General features: G+C 36.2%; 4 protein-coding genes across 5 annotated transcripts; 2 read left to right on the forward strand and 2 right to left on the reverse strand.

Moving 5' to 3' along the window:
- The first annotated feature begins 115 nt into the window (after positions 1–115).
- Positions 116–3,778, forward strand: LOC106400499 (auxilin-related protein 1). 2 transcript variants are annotated; one of them, XM_048736339.1, is made up of 6 exons: positions 116–2,352; positions 2,446–2,734; positions 2,924–2,989; positions 3,172–3,261; positions 3,342–3,512; positions 3,600–3,778. In XM_048736339.1, the coding sequence occupies exons 3-6, from the start codon at positions 2,942–2,944 to the stop codon at positions 3,636–3,638; spliced, it is 348 nt and encodes a 115-aa protein (XP_048592296.1). In that variant the 5' UTR covers positions 116–2,352; positions 2,446–2,734; positions 2,924–2,941; the 3' UTR covers positions 3,639–3,778. The 2 variants fall into 2 exon arrangements, with proteins under 2 accessions (XP_048592296.1, XP_048592297.1); XM_048736340.1 differs by lacking the exon at positions 116–2,352 and having other exon boundaries at positions 2,395–2,734.
- Positions 3,741–6,541, reverse strand: LOC106354609 (amino acid permease 3). The gene is made up of 7 exons (XM_013794588.3): positions 6,256–6,541; positions 5,947–6,180; positions 5,771–5,864; positions 5,475–5,689; positions 4,958–5,097; positions 4,515–4,873; positions 3,741–4,194 (listed from the first exon to the last, which is right to left on the reverse strand). The coding sequence occupies exons 1-7, from the start codon at positions 6,347–6,349 to the stop codon at positions 3,900–3,902; spliced, it is 1,431 nt and encodes a 476-aa protein (XP_013650042.2). The 5' UTR covers positions 6,350–6,541; the 3' UTR covers positions 3,741–3,899.
- Positions 6,542–11,379: 4,838 nt separating this feature from the next.
- Positions 11,380–13,699, reverse strand: LOC106424025 (cyclin-A1-2-like). The gene is made up of 10 exons (XM_048736341.1): positions 13,287–13,699; positions 12,975–13,202; positions 12,815–12,907; positions 12,611–12,744; positions 12,451–12,526; positions 12,291–12,367; positions 12,167–12,200; positions 11,945–12,094; positions 11,720–11,854; positions 11,380–11,632 (listed from the first exon to the last, which is right to left on the reverse strand). Exons 1-10 carry the CDS (start codon positions 13,455–13,457, stop codon positions 11,573–11,575), a joined length of 1,158 nt encoding a protein of 385 aa, XP_048592298.1. The 5' UTR covers positions 13,458–13,699; the 3' UTR covers positions 11,380–11,572.
- A 2,281-nt stretch (positions 13,700–15,980) lies between these two features.
- Positions 15,981–17,029, forward strand: BNAA07G33540D. The gene has a single exon (XM_013864756.3). The coding sequence runs from the start codon at positions 16,175–16,177 to the stop codon at positions 16,880–16,882; it is 708 nt and encodes a 235-aa protein (XP_013720210.2). The 5' UTR covers positions 15,981–16,174; the 3' UTR covers positions 16,883–17,029.
- Positions 17,030–17,136: the final 107 nt, after the last annotated feature.

Below are 17,136 nucleotides of genomic sequence, written 5' to 3' on the forward strand. Positions count from 1 at the left end.
TCCCAAATAACCTTTCGTTTCAATTTTTGTATGATACTTTAGGTATTCTAATTGATGAAAAGCAAGCCGCCCATGATCACATGGGGCTACACCAGTCACTAGGAAGTGGTATTTGTATTATTAAATTGTTACTTAATAATCGTTTGTTTATTTATAAAATAAGAGGGTAAATAGTTTGTTTTCCAAATACATTCCCCCGTGCCACTGTTTTAGTAAAGATCAATGAGTAATAATACTGAAAACTATAATTTTTTTTAAGAACTGATATTTATATATATAATAAGAGAAGAGCTAGAGAAACATTATTGGATTAAGTAGTCGTGAAGGACAATCGAGTGAATCACATGGTGCTGAGTGATCTATGTCTCTGTTATGTTGCAGCAAACGAATCTATGGACTAAAGGCAAAGCTTAATTAATTATCATAAAAGCTCAGTTTGTTTATATCAGTCACTCGATCGAAATGCATGTTACATTCCGTTGAAAGAAATTATCTACCGAAATTACCATAAGAAAATTATAGTTGTATATTTCTAGAAAATGTTATCTAAACAGTTAGTTTTATCTTTTTATGATTATAAATGTCCGTTTAATGCTTTTACATATTTTGTCAAAAACGTTTTAGATATTTTGTCAAAAATATTTCTTAATTTTGTATTTATACTGAAAAGATATAAACTAACATTCTTTATAAACACATACATCTTAAGATTTGTGAAAGAGAAAAATAATTTTAAGATAAAAAGACCATTCTAGATAACCAGCTTAGTTCATTGTATGAACAATCTTCCTCGATATTATATGAGCTAAATTCGAAGAAGAACAAAATAAAAAAGATAATTAAAGCTTGTAAGAACTAATGTCGACATTGCTATAAATCCTCAATTCTAGTGGGTGTACTTCTTTTATACATTATCTATGATTAAAAACTTATATTCTTGATTTGATTACTCTATCGTGTTAATTCATATTAATATTTTTTCATTACTTCCGGAGAAAATGAAGACACATTAACTAAATGTGCTCACTCCGCAAAGTAAACAGTTAGACGTGGTCGGTTTGTTTCCATGTATTTTGGAGTAACTTATTGACCATATCAAAGTCTTTAATCTTTCTCCTCTAATAACCGTTACCGACATTTTTTAGGAATCTTCTCATCATTTACCGACTCCTCTATCTAATAGGAGTATATCTTATGACACATTTAAATCTTGATCCATTAGTTCCTATAGTTCACATTATGAGATTAAATCTTATTGGATACCACGGTATCAAAGTGCAATCAGTTCTATAAGTTTGAAAAGTACCACGCTCGAATCAACTTCAAATGTGGTGTTATCTTTCAAGAAAAAAAAGAAGAAGTATGCAAATGAAACTGTATGGGCACATTAATTAATGTAGATAGAATATATTACACGTACTTTGTCAAAAGAAAATGAACATATTACACGTCATGGTACCATTCGTGGCCTTCCATCGACCTGGAGGAGCCAACTTCAAGTGCAATTAATTGCAAACTAATTAACTGCATTACCAACGTCAAACTATCTTTTAAATCATTTCTTTGACACATTTTTTTTACGTTTCAACAACTTCAGATTTGATTATATTTTATAGCTTAATCATTTTTTTACTTTATAACGTGTGATTATGAGATTTTGGGCCTGTAGCCCCAATACCATATTAAATTAATTACTCATAGCGAGACCCATGTTAAATAATTAGTGATTAAACCCATGTTAAAATGGGCCACATATAAAAACTCATTAAAAATTAAAAGAAGGCCCATTAAGCCCAAGTAGGCGAATACATGGCGCCAACTAATACGAAAAGTTAGTTATTATATAAACGCCCAAGGCGAGAGAGAGAGGGAGAAGCAGAGAGAGACCTTCGATAAAGTTTGCGTCTTTTTAACTCATAAGAGTACCTACTTTGTCTCGAAACTAGTTCTGAGCGATGGACGAGTTCGTTGCTCTCACGGCGGTTTACGGGTTAAAGCCCCGAGGAAAGTCAGCTCCAATGGCTGCCTTGAAACGATCCGCCTTCGACCGTAACAGTGTAAAAACCTCTCCTTTTGATTCAGGAGACGACGACGCAAACGCAGAGTTGACCTTGAAAGATTCAAAGTTTGACTCTTTGAATCCTGGTGGGTTTGACGACTTCTCGGTGTTTGATGAGTTGATTAAGTTATCTAGTACTAATGACTCTGGTAAGACTAAGTCGTGTGTCTTAGTTGTGTCTGTTACTTGTTCCTTAAGTCAATCTCTTTACCGGTCAACGCAGGTGATGATGACTTAATTGGTTTTTACGAGTTGATACCTGGATTTGGTGGGAGTGGTCAGCCTAGTAACAAGTTTGTGAACCGGTTTATGAACCATGTTGCTTAGTAGGTGGTTATGTAATGATTTTATTGTGGTGTTGATATAAGTGTCTTTTATATTGATAGTGAGTTTCAAGAAACTGAAGCTGTTCAAGTAAATAAACAACAGTTTGGTCTAGATGATGACCTTGAAGCCCTTTTCATTTCACCTGTTGCTTCAGCACAGTTCCTTGATGACTTGTCACCACTTTTTGGAGGTATGGATCTGTTTTCTCTACTTATTTGGTTACTTTTATGACGTGTTTCTTGTTCAAAATATGGCTCATTGCTTGTAGAATCTGGGGAACTCCCAGGGGAAAGTGACAGAAGAAGATTAGCTAGATGGGAGCATGAACAAATAATAAAAGATCGAAAGGTATGCATGGATCTATATTTGTTGAATCAGTGAAACTTTTTTCCCAAACCACTTGCTTTTTTTCTTATGTCACTGCTTTGGTTCTACTTGCACATGCTACAGTTTTTGGAACCAGTTTCTAGTTGAGGATGATATAAATATAGATTTCCCCAGTTTATAGTTGTACTTTACTACATTTTTTTTATGTAGGAAAAGGCTATAGCTTATATGAATAACCGTGATCATCAGATTCAGATTGAACAAGAAGAAAGGAGTGTAAGTGGTTGCTGTTTTTTTATTGACATATTCACTGTAATAAGTATTCTCTATCATAAGTTCTTTTTGAGATTACTGAAAGAGTTTTCATTACATTACTTCTTTTTGTATCTGCTATTGTTTCATTTAGGTGGTCAAAGTATTTTAGTTGATCTGAAATGACTTCGTATGTTTTTGTTTAGAGGATTTCTGAGACCCTAGACGCTGAGATAAAGCTTTGGGCTGCTGGGAAAGAAGGGAACCTACGTGCACTGATATCATCATTGCATCTCGTGAGTTCTCCTCTTCTTAACAAAACCGTATACCAAGTTGTCTTCTTAGTAATCTCATTGAGGTTGGCTATGTTGATCAGGTACTTTGGCCTGGATGTGGATGGGAGGCTGTCTCTCTAACAGATTTGATCACTTCTGCGGCAGTCAAGAAAGTCTATAAAAAGGCAAACCTCTATGTCCATCCTGATAAAGTTCATCAGAAAGGGACTCAACAAAAGTATATTGCCGAGAAGGTCTTCAACATCTTACAGGTATTTTCTTAATAAATCTCCATCCTCTCAAACTGATAACTATCTAAGGTATGAATCTGATCAAATTTCTTCTATCACATTGAACAGGAAGCTTGGAACAAGTTCAACAAAGAAGAGCTATCTTAAATCTGTTGACAGATTGCCTGAAAAAATTTGAACTGACTGTTGTGTATATGTATATGTACTTATCTAAACTTATTTGTTTGTCAAACCTCTGCTATTAGTATATATTAATGTGGAATATATAAGATTACAGTTTCTTGCCATTAGGCTTTGGTGGATACTATAGCTGAAAGAGAAGATTACATTATTGCTTTTATCTTATCAAACACAAAAAGCTCATAAGTACTCCAAGTTCTCCAGTTCTTGATTCTTTTGACGAATATTTTAGTAGTTGCTTTGAAATGGCTTGTAGGACTTGAGATCAAGAACAACTCCAGCTATCGACCCTGCAGCGGCAGCAATGCTAACAACCAAACAAGCTGAGCTGAAGACTTGAAGACAAACCCATTGGGTGCTCCATCTAGGTATCTTCTTCTGCTCAATGTACATCTCCACCGGAAAATACACCGTCAATGGCCAAAAACCAAGTGCCCCTAGCAAACCCACAACGTCGTTGAAGAAAGGAAGAAGCATTGAGATAAGTGTTGTTATGATCACAAACACTGTCCTCCATATCAACCTGAGTAAGCCATTTGGTTATTACATAAAGCTGATATCTAACATGTTAAAGATCATCTCTAAAGGCTTACTCTATTTTTTTACAAAATTAAATTAGATTCTACTTCAGTTATACTCTATTTTAGAGTAAAAATATAGCCATAAACAAAAAATAAATAGAGTATTTTATTTATTGAGTAAACTCATTTTTTTACTCTATTATAAAAAATAAAATATAATAAGGGTTAAAGCATTTTTACTATAAAATCTAGTTTAAAATAAAAAAAATAGAGTGAGGTTGGACATGTTCTAAGTAGTATTGAAAACAAGAGTTTGTAGTACCTGAAGAAGTTCAAACGGAGAGGCTTGAACCCTGGGACAGGGATCTTGATATCTTTAGCAATGAAGTCACTATCAGGGAACCGAGTAGAAGCTTGTCTCTCTATGAAAGCAAATAAAGGTTGGCAATAGACTTGGTATGCGCCAACGAGGTGAACCACAATGGCTGCGTTTGCAATGTCAAGAAGCCAATAAGGGTTATAAAACCCAAAACCGGTTAGGAGATTCCCTGGAGACATGTCTCCAAAGGCTGCATACCCCATGCAACCACACAACATGTAGAACATAGTCGTTACACCAACGCTCACAAGAGTTGCCTTCTTCATTGTTTTCTCTTCTGATGGTGGTGACTTCACTGTGTCCTGTTTATAAAGATAAAACAAGAAGCTTGAGGGTGAGACCATGATGGATTTAATTGTTAAAGACTTGTGAAGATGATAGAGTACCTGAATCTCTATGAGGATGATGGAGTAAGAGTAAGCAAATGCAATGTCTCCAAGAGCTTGGAAGCTTCTCCATATCTTCTGTGTCTCTGTCACAGCTCCTATGCTAATCCCTGTGAGACTTCCCTTCACCTTCCCATTTGCTGATTAAACCAAAACAAAAAGAAAGTTTCCTTCTCCACGTTAGTAACTATACAACTAATGAGAGAGAGAAAATGGTCTAATTAATACGACCCTAACAATTTCTATCGTGTTGTATATGATTCGAACAAGTGAAGTTGTTTTAGTTAATAACAACACATAACTGCCATGTCACATGTCCAATTAGTTGCATTAAAAGTTGACTAATTTTTGTTATAATCAATGTAGATCTAAGCACAACTAGTTATTTGAATTATAATCGGGTTGTGGTCGTATTTAGCACATATCACTTGTTTCGAGTCATTTAGGACACGATGCAAATTGTTAAGGTTGTAGTAGACCGTTTTCTCGAGCATAGAGATGTGTTATAGTTACAGACCTACGACTTGAGCTATGCCGAGAGCAAGACCAGCAGAGGAATAAGTGAAGGACATGACAGCAGCGAGGACAGAAAGCCACCAAAGCTGATCAAAATCTGGAATCTGAGAGAATATAATCTGGACTAGACCAAAAGCTATCATGTAAGGGTTACTGTTCATGTGACATGGATCTTTCCCTCCACTTTTGTGGAAACAGTTTGATCTCTTAATTGCCCTGAAAAATAAAAGTGATTTTGTTTTAATCAAAACCCATTACCAAGAAACACTTTGGTAGGTTTTAGTTGAGAACACTTACATCATGCTTATAGCTGAAGCAATAGTGTAACCTATTGCAACACCGAAGAGATTAAGATATTGAACTATCCCACATAGCTTGACCTTCACGCCACCTGTCCAAAACAATGAAAAACATGTTAAATATTCTATATTCTCTAATCTCCTCCACCGACTCATTCAAATATTGTATTTTACCTAGGTTTGATCGGACGGCGTCCATGTAAGTGTAGTTCCTCTTGCCGGAGATAGGGTCGCCGGAGCGGTAGCATGCTGCCAGGAGAGTAGAAGTGAAATAAGTGACGATGGAGAAGAGCAACATCACCACCGGTCCAGCGAGCCAACCTAGCTGTGCTGTAGCCCACGCTAGTGACAAGACTCCTGAACCTATCACCGCCGTTATGATGTGTGCGCTCGCCGTCCAAACACTACCTATAACCCCAAATAAATATTTAAAAACATTCTTTCTTATATTTTTCTAACATGCAACATGGAAAATATTGTTACCAGTTCGTTTGATACGGCCGTCATCGTCGAAGCACTTGGAGCCACCGCTTTGTGGCATGTCGACGGCGAAAGCTTCTTGCTGGTTTTGAACCATTAGTTTGTTTTTTGCTCTGTTTTTGTTTTGTTTTGTTCTAGATATGAACTTAAATGCCAAGTGTTTTTATAAAAAAAAGACAGAAGCTAAGTGTTGCCTTTGTCTTATAACATCTGTTTGAAAACCTCTGTCTGGTTCTTGGGGTTCTAGTTTGAATAAGAAGAATAGGTGGATGAAGGGAAACTGGAAGCTGAGTGCAAATTTATATACACAGAAATTGGTAAAAAGTTAATACGAAAAAAGATAGGTGAAAAGCTGGTAGGACCTTTACTCATGTGTTCTTTTGACTCCATTATTTATATGAATGATTCTAAAACGAAATAAGATATTAAAAAAGCACGCAGAAGAAAGAAAATATGGGATTGAAAATGAAAGTCCAAGATGCTGCCATCGTTTTCATTTGGACTTAGTGTCATTGTTCAACTTTAAATGACCTTTATATGTACGTGTGTTGAAGCTTCAAGTTGTTTTTACTTGCAATTATTTTTTTATCAATAGTAAATGACAATATTTGTATGTTAGTAATTTCATTCGTCACAAAAGGATTGCGTAAGAGACTTTGAAAATTTTTATTGGCTAAATACCATATATATTTGTCATTTGCAGTTGCAAACGAAATTTTAGAAAATAACATATTAGCAGCTCAAGTGACATGTTTTTTATAATGGGTTAAGGAAAAAAAAACATTTTTATTTAGATGGTTTTAGATTATAAAATAGCTAAGCATATTTAGAAAATATCTCGTCTGTAAAGTTAAAACGCATCAAATGTAAAAAGAAAATGACCTAGTGCCAACCTTATATGATGAGTTTTTTTTGAAACACTTTTTTTTGAAACACTTTTTTTTTAAACACTTCCTTATATGATGAGTACGTACACACAATTTTGTGGAGATTTAAAATGCTAAAGTAAAAAGTGAATAAATATGATCAACTTGAGACATACGTTGATACATATATATCTCTTACCTATAATTCGAAAGAATATCACACCAGTCCATCATAGAAGTTTCTGCAGGTAGGCGTGTAAGCTATCTTTTGTATTGAGGAAAATGAAATATTTTGATTATTCAACTAAACTCATTAAAAATATATTGGATTTTGTTGGAGAAGAAACGGTCTCATGGTTTCAGCAGCTATGTGAAATGAATATATATGTTATTTTAAAATTCTTGACTATAAAGTTACTATACAAACCTTTTTTTCTTTTCACTACTACCATAAGGTTGATTCGTGGGAAAGCAAATCTTTCATAAGGAATCTATTTCAAGATTGTCGTCAGACAAAAAGTCATTAGTTATACTAACAATCAATGGAAAAATAGTCCAAAATGAATTATATTCATACAAATAGAATATAATCTTTTAAACTCAGAGTTTGCGTTTAAACCGCAAGCACACATACAAACTGTACTAATCAATCTTAATGGTCGATCATCACTAGATCTTTACTTTCCATGAGTATCTCGCAAAGATAAATTAAAAATAACAACAATGTTGATCGAGGAGATCGGGAACAAGAATAAGGTTCTTTGGTTCAGATGATCCACTTTGATTTAAGCAGACATGTACATCCATCCTCAATAAAAGAATGAGCCAGAAACGCCTTTCATCATCAACCCACTTTCTCCAACTTGTTATCTTAAAATATCATCCTCATTATATAAGTGATTATATATTTTAAAATAGTTTCATCTCAACCCATGAGTTTATCATCACAACACTTAATTTCTCTTTTTCATTTTCAGCCGTCACGAATCACGATTTATCTGATTCGAAGAGATAGAAGAGCATCGGATTCCTTGCTTACTATTCCCGGTTAGGTTTCGGTTTAAGTATTGTATTTTATTTAATATTTATTATGTATGATATTTTAAAAGTATGATGTTTGTTACTGCTAAAATAGTTTGGAAAAAGTTCTAAACTCCAATTCCACTTTAAAATTAAGTTACCGAGTTAGATATAACATTATGTTTTCATGAATTTCAACTGGTAATATTAATTGATACATGATGAAATCAAATCTATTTCATAATAATAATAAATATGTTTTCATGTATGTATATATGTAGTAATGTATACGTACTTGTTGGTTTCATTTCTTTAGCTCACGAAAATATGCATTGTCTTGCCAGATCAAGATGATGCAAAGCGTTCTAATTATTATAACATCTTTCAAGAAAGAATTGGCTACTAATTAACTTAAGACGACACTATCATATAAACAACGCTTTTCTGATAAGTTACACAAGTGCTTATTGCAATAAGAAAATTAAGAATCGTAACTACCACTATAAGAATCTTATCGTTGTAACTTGTAGCTTTCCGTCATTAGTACACCAACCCACTCCGTGATTACAAATATCTAAGGAGAAAGTTTATATGATAAAATCCTCAACAGTTATTCCACATTGTTTACTGGTTTTCACAATAGACGTATCGTACCAATTGTAATGATCAATTATATTTATTCCAAAGCTATCAAAACAATTTCCTGACAACTCGCATGTTAAATGAATATTATGGAGTTGTATTTCTATTTTCTTGGCCCTTTTACTTAGTTCGGCAGGGCAAGCCAACCTTGTAATGATTCTTCTTCTTTTTTTTTGATCAAACTGATTCTTCTTCTTCTTCATGATACATAGTTGAATAGAAACAGTGGAAATAGTATAGAATAAGTGGTATGATAAACTTTATTTAAAAAATTTGCTTAAATTTATAGCGGTGTACAATTGAAAAGTGTATTAGTTTCTAATAAAATAAAAACAGGTTTAAAATTAAAGTGTGAGCAAGTTATTGCAATGCCGTTACAGTTGGAATGTTTGAATGTTAGGTAGCATAGTTGAATTTTTGATCCCTTTAATAATTGAACATAAAACAATTTAATTCAATGCTTACTTCATCAAACAAGGGTTAGAAATATACTACCCTTTAAGATATTTTTGCTTCATACTCACTTGACCAAAGCAACTGTTTCTTTTGCAGAGGGATTGAGAACTCTGAAATTAAATACTATCAAATATAAATGTGATGGAATTATACAATAACATTCTCTTGGTAAAACAGTTGTTAGAATGAAACCAACAAGATTGTCTCATCAACATCATCTCGTAGACATAATCAGTTATGACATCATATTGTATGATGATCCATGCTTATATTTTATGTCTTTGATTGCAATTCCTAACATTCTCAGGCGATTTTTTTTCTTCTGAAACTGAAAGAAGCTAGCTGGATTCTTAGGCAATTTTACGAGGTTTATTCTATGTTTTATGTTGTTATTTGTGTTTTGTGTACTATATGTCAACTTCTCCAACACGAACGTTGTAAATTTGTAATGCAGGAAGGGGCAAAGGAAATCAACAATCCATGCAGGCACGTTACACACTATATATGGCTCTCAACTTCGATACTTTCTCTTATAATGCATGCATTATCTCTCATCATTTCTATATACATTCCTCCACACAAACAATACGTTCATCGAAATCAATCAAGGAGAAGAATATAAACAAAAAATAGATGTATTGAAGCTGTCAATTGTATATTCAGATATATTCATATGTATCATCACTTGCAACGGGTCAATTCTATCACAGGAGCTATTATGAAATTTTAAAATAAAAGATCAAATATTTGATATTACAAACAACTGGTGATTTTGATACTTCTATATTTGACATTCCTCTAAATCTCGTCATTTGTTATATAATATTATACCTTCCTTTTCATTGGATTACTTTCGCTAAAATTTTCTGGTCAAATGACAAACATAATTGAATTTTCCATTAGAGGGGGGTGTATGCCTAGACCGAATATATCGTTTCCTATTCAAAAGGACGTGTGAGAGTATTGCATGGCTGGACCATGCATGAACAATAGTATTCATGTTTAGCATAACATTTACCCCTATAAAAAAAAACATTTACCCCTATATATATCATTCGACTGAAACCACTTGATTAACACTTAACTTATTTTCTCATATCTAAAGATAAGCAAAAGATGATCAAGGTCGAGATGTTGGCAACCATAGTGACACTTTGGCTACTAATGTCTTGTGGATTACTAGTTTCTCCGACATGTGCAATGCCAACCAAATCTTTGTCTTCCGAGTTCTATGAATCAAGCTTAGCCCAAAATGTGAAGTCAACACCGCAAAGTGATAAACCACCTCCAATACGTTTCGGAACTTTACCAAAGCGTCCGAGTGGTCCTCCTTCTGGTCCATCATATGGCACCAATGCTCCTCCTCCTTATTAACGAATTGATTATTTATCCATCGTACTTTTTTATCATCCATCGGCAGCTAAGTTTTGTAATAGCATTTCACAGTTGAGTAATAAAAAAAATATAACGGAATAACGGTTTTGTTTCATATCTTTGGTTATCAGTTTCTATCGTTTCATTCTACTGCAGTGTGGGTGGATTTTTTGTTTTCTTATAAATTGTTGTATGTTCATTACAAATTATGTAAAAAAATGTTTAGTAACATTTTATAATTATATGTTGCACCAAAAAAAACATTTTATAATTATAAAAGTCCTTTATAACAACATTTTCAGGTTGAACTAGTTTAGAAAAACATAGGAAATAATTTAAGAAGATCGAATAGAAATGTGATATGGAATTATATAGTACTCCATCCATTTCTAAATACAAGATGTTTTGTCCGAGTCCTTCTCTGGAGCTGCTGTCTCTGCATTCTCCATTAGAGAGAGGTGTATGCTTAGACCACATATCATTTCCTATCCAGAAGGACGTGTGTGTAGGCACCAAATAATAAAAACGACTTCATACTTATCATAGATGAATGCATGGTTGGACCATGGAAAATAATATTCATAATTAACGTATAATTTGACCTTGTATATAATTCGAGTGAAACCATTTGATTAAACAACTTCAAAACGTCCAGGGTGTCAAAAGCCTCCCCATAAGACCAGAAGTTTTGGAATCTTATCACTGTAGTAGCTATGATTTGTAATAGCGTTTTCACAGTTGAATAAAATAAGCAAATGTTTTTTTTTTCCATATATTTGATTATCAATTAATTTTGATGCAGCGAGGGTGGATTTTTTTTTCTTTTTTTTTTAATTATTGTTATTGTTTTATGTTCATTACGATCGTCCTACACATCAATCGAACTGAATACATTGGTCTGACCTAATGAGTTTCTATCAACAAGACGAGGAAAAAACAAAAGGAAGCACCAAGAAACCCAATCAGAGGAAGAGCTCTTGTGGCAGTGAGGTGGGGCAAAACTTCTTTGCTGCATACTTGTACTGCCAAAAAAAAAAAAAACATTTCAACTATCTTATTATATGAAGCTAATAATAATAAATAACAAAAGAAGTGGGATGAGTTGTTACTTTGTCTTGACTGTACTTCTTTCTGACTGCAACTACATCGGCTGAGGGACTCTCATGACATAGCTGAAGAAGATTCTTAACGCATGCTTCCAAATGTTTAGCCCTGTACGATGTGTAATGCTCTAACGTAGAGCTCTGTCAAAACACGCAAATTTTAACAGGTTTGTTAGAACACTGAGTTAAACAAGCTAAATAAAGACTGTAAATACAGATTCTATGTCATACCCATGGTTTTCTTGAAGGGTGTAATATGCATTGTGCCAAGAAAACGGCAGAGGCTGCGACAAGTGATGGGGCGTAGCGAAGCATAGCGTAATCCAAGAGAGATAATTCGCTGAAATAGCTCGCTATTGACTCAAACAGCAGTGATGAGACCTAATAGAAAGCAATAACCAGTTAGAAACGTATATAACCCATCACCCATTCAATTTTTATATAACACTATACCTCCTTTTTGCCTTGAGCAGCACGAACAAAGCGCCTATATAACCACAATTTTTACAAGTTCAGATTAGCAGGGAACAAACACACACACAAAAGTAGAAATAACATCAATATGATAAGAAGCTACCTCAAGAAACATTTTGCTGTTGGTGTTGTTAATTCGAACTTCAGGTAATTCAGAACAGACGACTCCATCTCCAGAAGCTGTTACAAAACATTTAAAGTTAACTATGTGAAACCCACTCGAAGAAGAGTTTTTCCACGGAAGAGCAGACCAAAGCACAAACCTCGTTTCTTGAGTATGTGTTATCAGTAATGTAACAGAAACTCTCCACTTGAGGCACACACACTTCTTCATATTTTCTGAAAAAATTCAGTAAGTCCACAAGTTCAAAATTGCACTCTTTTAGTATAAAACCTCAAGAGTTAAGTTTGTAGCTTCCTTACGCTGCAATCATCATGCACGAAACACCAAGCAACTGCAAGTTTTGCTTGGTAATCACATTCCCTGAAAGATACCGGTCTAAACAGTTCACCGCCAGATACAACGTCTCTGGCAAAAGCCTATACTCTTCAGCAACCTGCAGTTTCATGAAAGAAACGTTTTTTATAATAACGAAACTCGTGAACTAGGATTCATCAAAAGCTTACTTCCACGAGCCAGTCAATAAGTATAGTACGCATGCTAGCACTGATGTTAGACTGAACTCTCTCCATGTAATCAAAAGCAGGCCTTTTCTTCACCTGCATTGCACACAACAATCAAGCTCAGAAACAGAGCAAGTTTAGTGTTAAATTCAGCGATTCCAACCTCGGATGAACGCAAATGCTCGTAGATATCGCAAGCAAAGACACCACAAAGCTGTGGATCCACGAGGTTACTATCAATATCATCAACCTCATCATCATCATCATTTCCCAAATCTGATCCTTGATTCAATTCGATGTCTTCGTAAGGAACGAGTAGGTTTGATTTCGCGATTGCCTTGGGAGGTTTTGGTGCCTTCTTTGATTTCGCGATCTTATTTGAACAATGCACCTTCAATAGATTAACGAATTTTACAGATTATAAACCCTAAATCCCTAATTTTCTCGGCGAGGAAGAAGAAGAGGTTTAACTTACGAGAGTAGACGACGGAGCGGAGATTCTAGATCCGGTCTTCTGATTCGTGATGTCTCCGAGTGGATTACGGCGGTTCACGACGTCGCCGAGTGGAGGTCGAGTCTTGGCTACGCTCGGACGAGAAAGTGGATTCTCCTTGGGTTGATTCCTCGATGAAGACGAGGAAGACATTTTTGTTGAGGAGGAAGTGGAAGATCTTCGATTCGGTGGCGGCGTCGTTCTCCGGTTAGATGATTGTTAGGGTTTTTGTTCTGCGAGGGAGAGAGAGAGATCTTGAGCGAGAAGACGATGAACAACGAAGAAGAAGAAGTTACTATTTCTATTTATTAAAAACAAATAATAGATTAATCCTGGCCGTTGGATGAAGTCAAAAACCGTTACGACTTAACGCGATTGATAAACTGGTGGGACCCACTATTGTTTGAGCGCGAAACTTTTATTATACTGAAGCATTAGTAAACCTTCTAAACGAGAAAGAGGGTTTTTGAACAAGAGCGGGAAAAAAAACTAAGTAGACCGTCCATTAGTAAACCTTCTTCACGAGAAAGAGGGTTTTACCTTAGTATACCGTCCATGTAAGGTAGTTTAATAATTGTTTGGATTAATGTAACTTCAGATTTTGAAATGTAGGATTAGAAGAAATCTAGATGTAGAATTTGAAAAACAAAAGTGCTGGTTTCTTAATTCTTTTTTTCTTTAGTTTATTGTGGGTGAATATGTGATTGATTTGTTTGTTGATCTGTGGGAGACTTAGGGTGATGTGTTGTGTCTGATTAAGTACAAAGTCATCTCTCATGATCAGAAGAATATTTTTATCAGTTTATGTTCGTTCCATATGGTTTAAGAGATCTTATAATAATCTTACATTATTTATGAGTTAAGACTCAAAAGAGCCTTGTAGCCGGCGCTGATGAGTGCCTACTGAACGTGGCAAGCAATACAAAATTTTGGTGCTCTTTCCGCAATGCCAATATGAAAATTCCACTTCTTGACTCTACGGTGGTCGTTGGAAGTTTGGTTTGACCTTTATGTGACAAACGTCATCATCATGCCTTTGTACAGTTTCTAATGACTTAATTGGAATCTTTCGCAGACGAGACAGAAAAAGGTTTAAGTGGTTATAACTTTTGCGTCTCATGTAGGGAAAATGGTCACTGTGACATTGATGATCATTTCAAAGTTTGAATTACCAACAGTTTTATTTTTTTGGTCTGGTTTCATTTTTCCCTTTCACGTCTAAATCATGAAAGACCGCGTGCTGTAACTATATTAGAGCACTTATATTTGAAATTTTTGTAGCCTCTTTATTCTGTCGACCTGTTATTATACATAACATGTATCATCACAAGCTTATGATGTGTTATCAGCTAAAAGTTAAATACTGTGCGCTATATACCAAAACTGAATAAAACTGATTGCTAAAAGTTAAAATACTGTGTGCTATATACCAAAAACAGAATAAAACAAGCATTTCTCATGTCTCATGGCCGAGATTGAAAGAAGCATTTTTCCTCCAGGTTTTTGTGTGGGTATTATAATCTCAATTCAAGTTTGAAATTTTGAATATTGTATAGTTATAACAAAAAAAAAAGTTGAATGTTATATTATATGGTGACTTCCATCTGTCCCCGGTGGTACTGTACCGCACCATTGTTAGCCGACGATGTTTGTTCTGGTTTACGTGTTACCGTCGAAGTCCGTCTTTCTGTTTTTATGGCTAATGAGTGAAGCATTCAGTCTGATGGTGATGATTATAGTCAGGTCTTGCGCCCAAAGGTGAAGTAGTGTTGGTCCGATGTTCCAATCTGATTTTAAGGAGACTAATACTAGGCATTTTTGAATAATCATGGCTAGATAACCGAAGGATGGTAACCCATTTCTGGTTAGATTGTATTCTCTTGTCCGTGTTTTTAGAATTTAATGGTTTGGCTATCTTAATCTGGCCTAGTCTCTTGGTTTGGGGTTGACTTTGTCAGTTGCAGAATTTTCTTTGGGTTGTGGTGGGTGCCGTGATCTTTCGTCGGTTTGGGTTGTATTGCTTATCTGGGTAATGGGATTCGATCGTCGAAGCTTGGTTGTGTGGAGGTTTGCTGTGGGCTTCTAGGTGTAGAGTGGACGCCAGAGAATGCGTTCATGCCGTATCCGAGAGTTGTATGGGTCGTGAAGCGATCTCTCTCGTCGGGTTGCGAAGTCTTGGTTCTTGGTTACGAGTGGGGATGGTATCGTTTGGCAGGCCATAGGCGGCAGCGATAGATCCAGTGTGAGAAGACGTGGAGTCTTGGGTTCTACAAGTGGATGATATCTTATGGCGTGCCGTGGGCAGCATTGATATATCCAGATCATTGGTTTCTGCTACTTCGAAGGTGTTCTGCATTGGTTGGTCTTATGTTCCTCTGTAGTTGTTTGTAGTTTGCTATTTCTTAGTGTGGTTTCTAGTTTCTTTGCCTTGTTTAAGTTGTGATCGAAAGTTGCCCCGGTGTGGGTTCTACCTGCCTGTTCTGTGGGCTTTTGTTTCTGGGGATGTCTTTTATCCGCCAGCTTATGTATGAACTACCGTATTTCAGTTATGAATGAATTTCAATTTGGGAAAGAAAAAAAAATATATTATATGGTGACTATTGTATAATTGAAAAGGTTAAGTTTAATGGTGGGGACAAATAGAAACCAAGTCAAATACACAGATAAACTTCTCTAATCTCTCCCGCCACCCACCTCCTCTAATCTCGCCTCTCATCTCTCATTCTCTCTCCTATCCTATCTCATGTTTTGTCCTAATATAAAGACATTAAACTCAATTCTTAATCCAAAGTCACAAGTCATCTCTCTCTTTATCTATCTCTTTGGTTTTGTTTTCATCTCTCTTCTTGTGAGCAATAACCAAAACCAACATGGCTATTGTTGCTGCCGTTGATGATTCTTTCAAGAGACCAGGAACTGTACCTTTCAGCTGGGAGGTCCGACCCGGTGTACCAAAAACCCGAGTTACTCAACCCGGAACCGGAACAGGAACCGGAAACGGAAACGCTCCTCTTCTTCAGCCACCCAAGAAACTCTCTCCTCTCCGTTTAAAACCTTTGTCTCACTCACAGCCGCTTCTCCCGCCGGCGCTATCTCCGCCGTCGTCTTCGTTCATCTCCAGCTCCAAAAGCCGCTCTCTATCTCCTCTCGCTCCTTCCTTTCCAACTCCGTCGAAGCTCAAACCGCCGCCGCCGTCGCAGTCCGGACTCTACTCTCCGGCGCCTTCTTTCCGTTCGACCCCGCGCGCTTTCTCCGAGCGGTGGCAGCTCAACCGCCATGACCGGGTCAGACCCGGATCCGAGTCCGAACCCAGACCCGACTTTGCTTTCGCCGGGCTCGGGTGTTTCCCGACGCCGAAGTTTAGGCTGAGGAAGAGCAAGACCGGTGGTCGGAGAAAAACCGGGTCGAGGCTGGACAGGGACTACTGCTCCGATATGGAGACGATGTCGCCGTGGACCGCTTCTAGCCGGAGATCGGTTTCTCCGAGATGGGACTCGCCGAAGTCGTCGTTCTCTTCGCTCCGGTTCTCGCCAAGACTCGCCAGCGAAGCTGAATGGGTCGGGTTTGGGCTCTTTTAAGCCCAATGGGCCGTGATTGGCTCTTTTAGCCATCCGATTCCAAGCCTGTATCGCCCAAATCAAATTAAAGTAAATGTTTGGGCTCGAATGTAATATTCTTAAATTTTGGGTCCTATATATGATGCCAATAGAGTTTTTTTCTTACTATCTCTGTAATGTTTTGAAATTTTGAGTGTGGGAAGAAAGAATGTAAAATGTGGAACTAGTGAAATCAAGTTTTTCTTATATAAAAATTCTTTCAAAAAAGGTCGAAT

Source organism: Brassica napus, chromosome A7, assembly GCF_020379485.1.
Source record: "Brassica napus cultivar Da-Ae chromosome A7, Da-Ae, whole genome shotgun sequence".
Lineage (NCBI taxonomy): Eukaryota > Viridiplantae > Streptophyta > Magnoliopsida > Brassicales > Brassicaceae > Brassica > Brassica napus.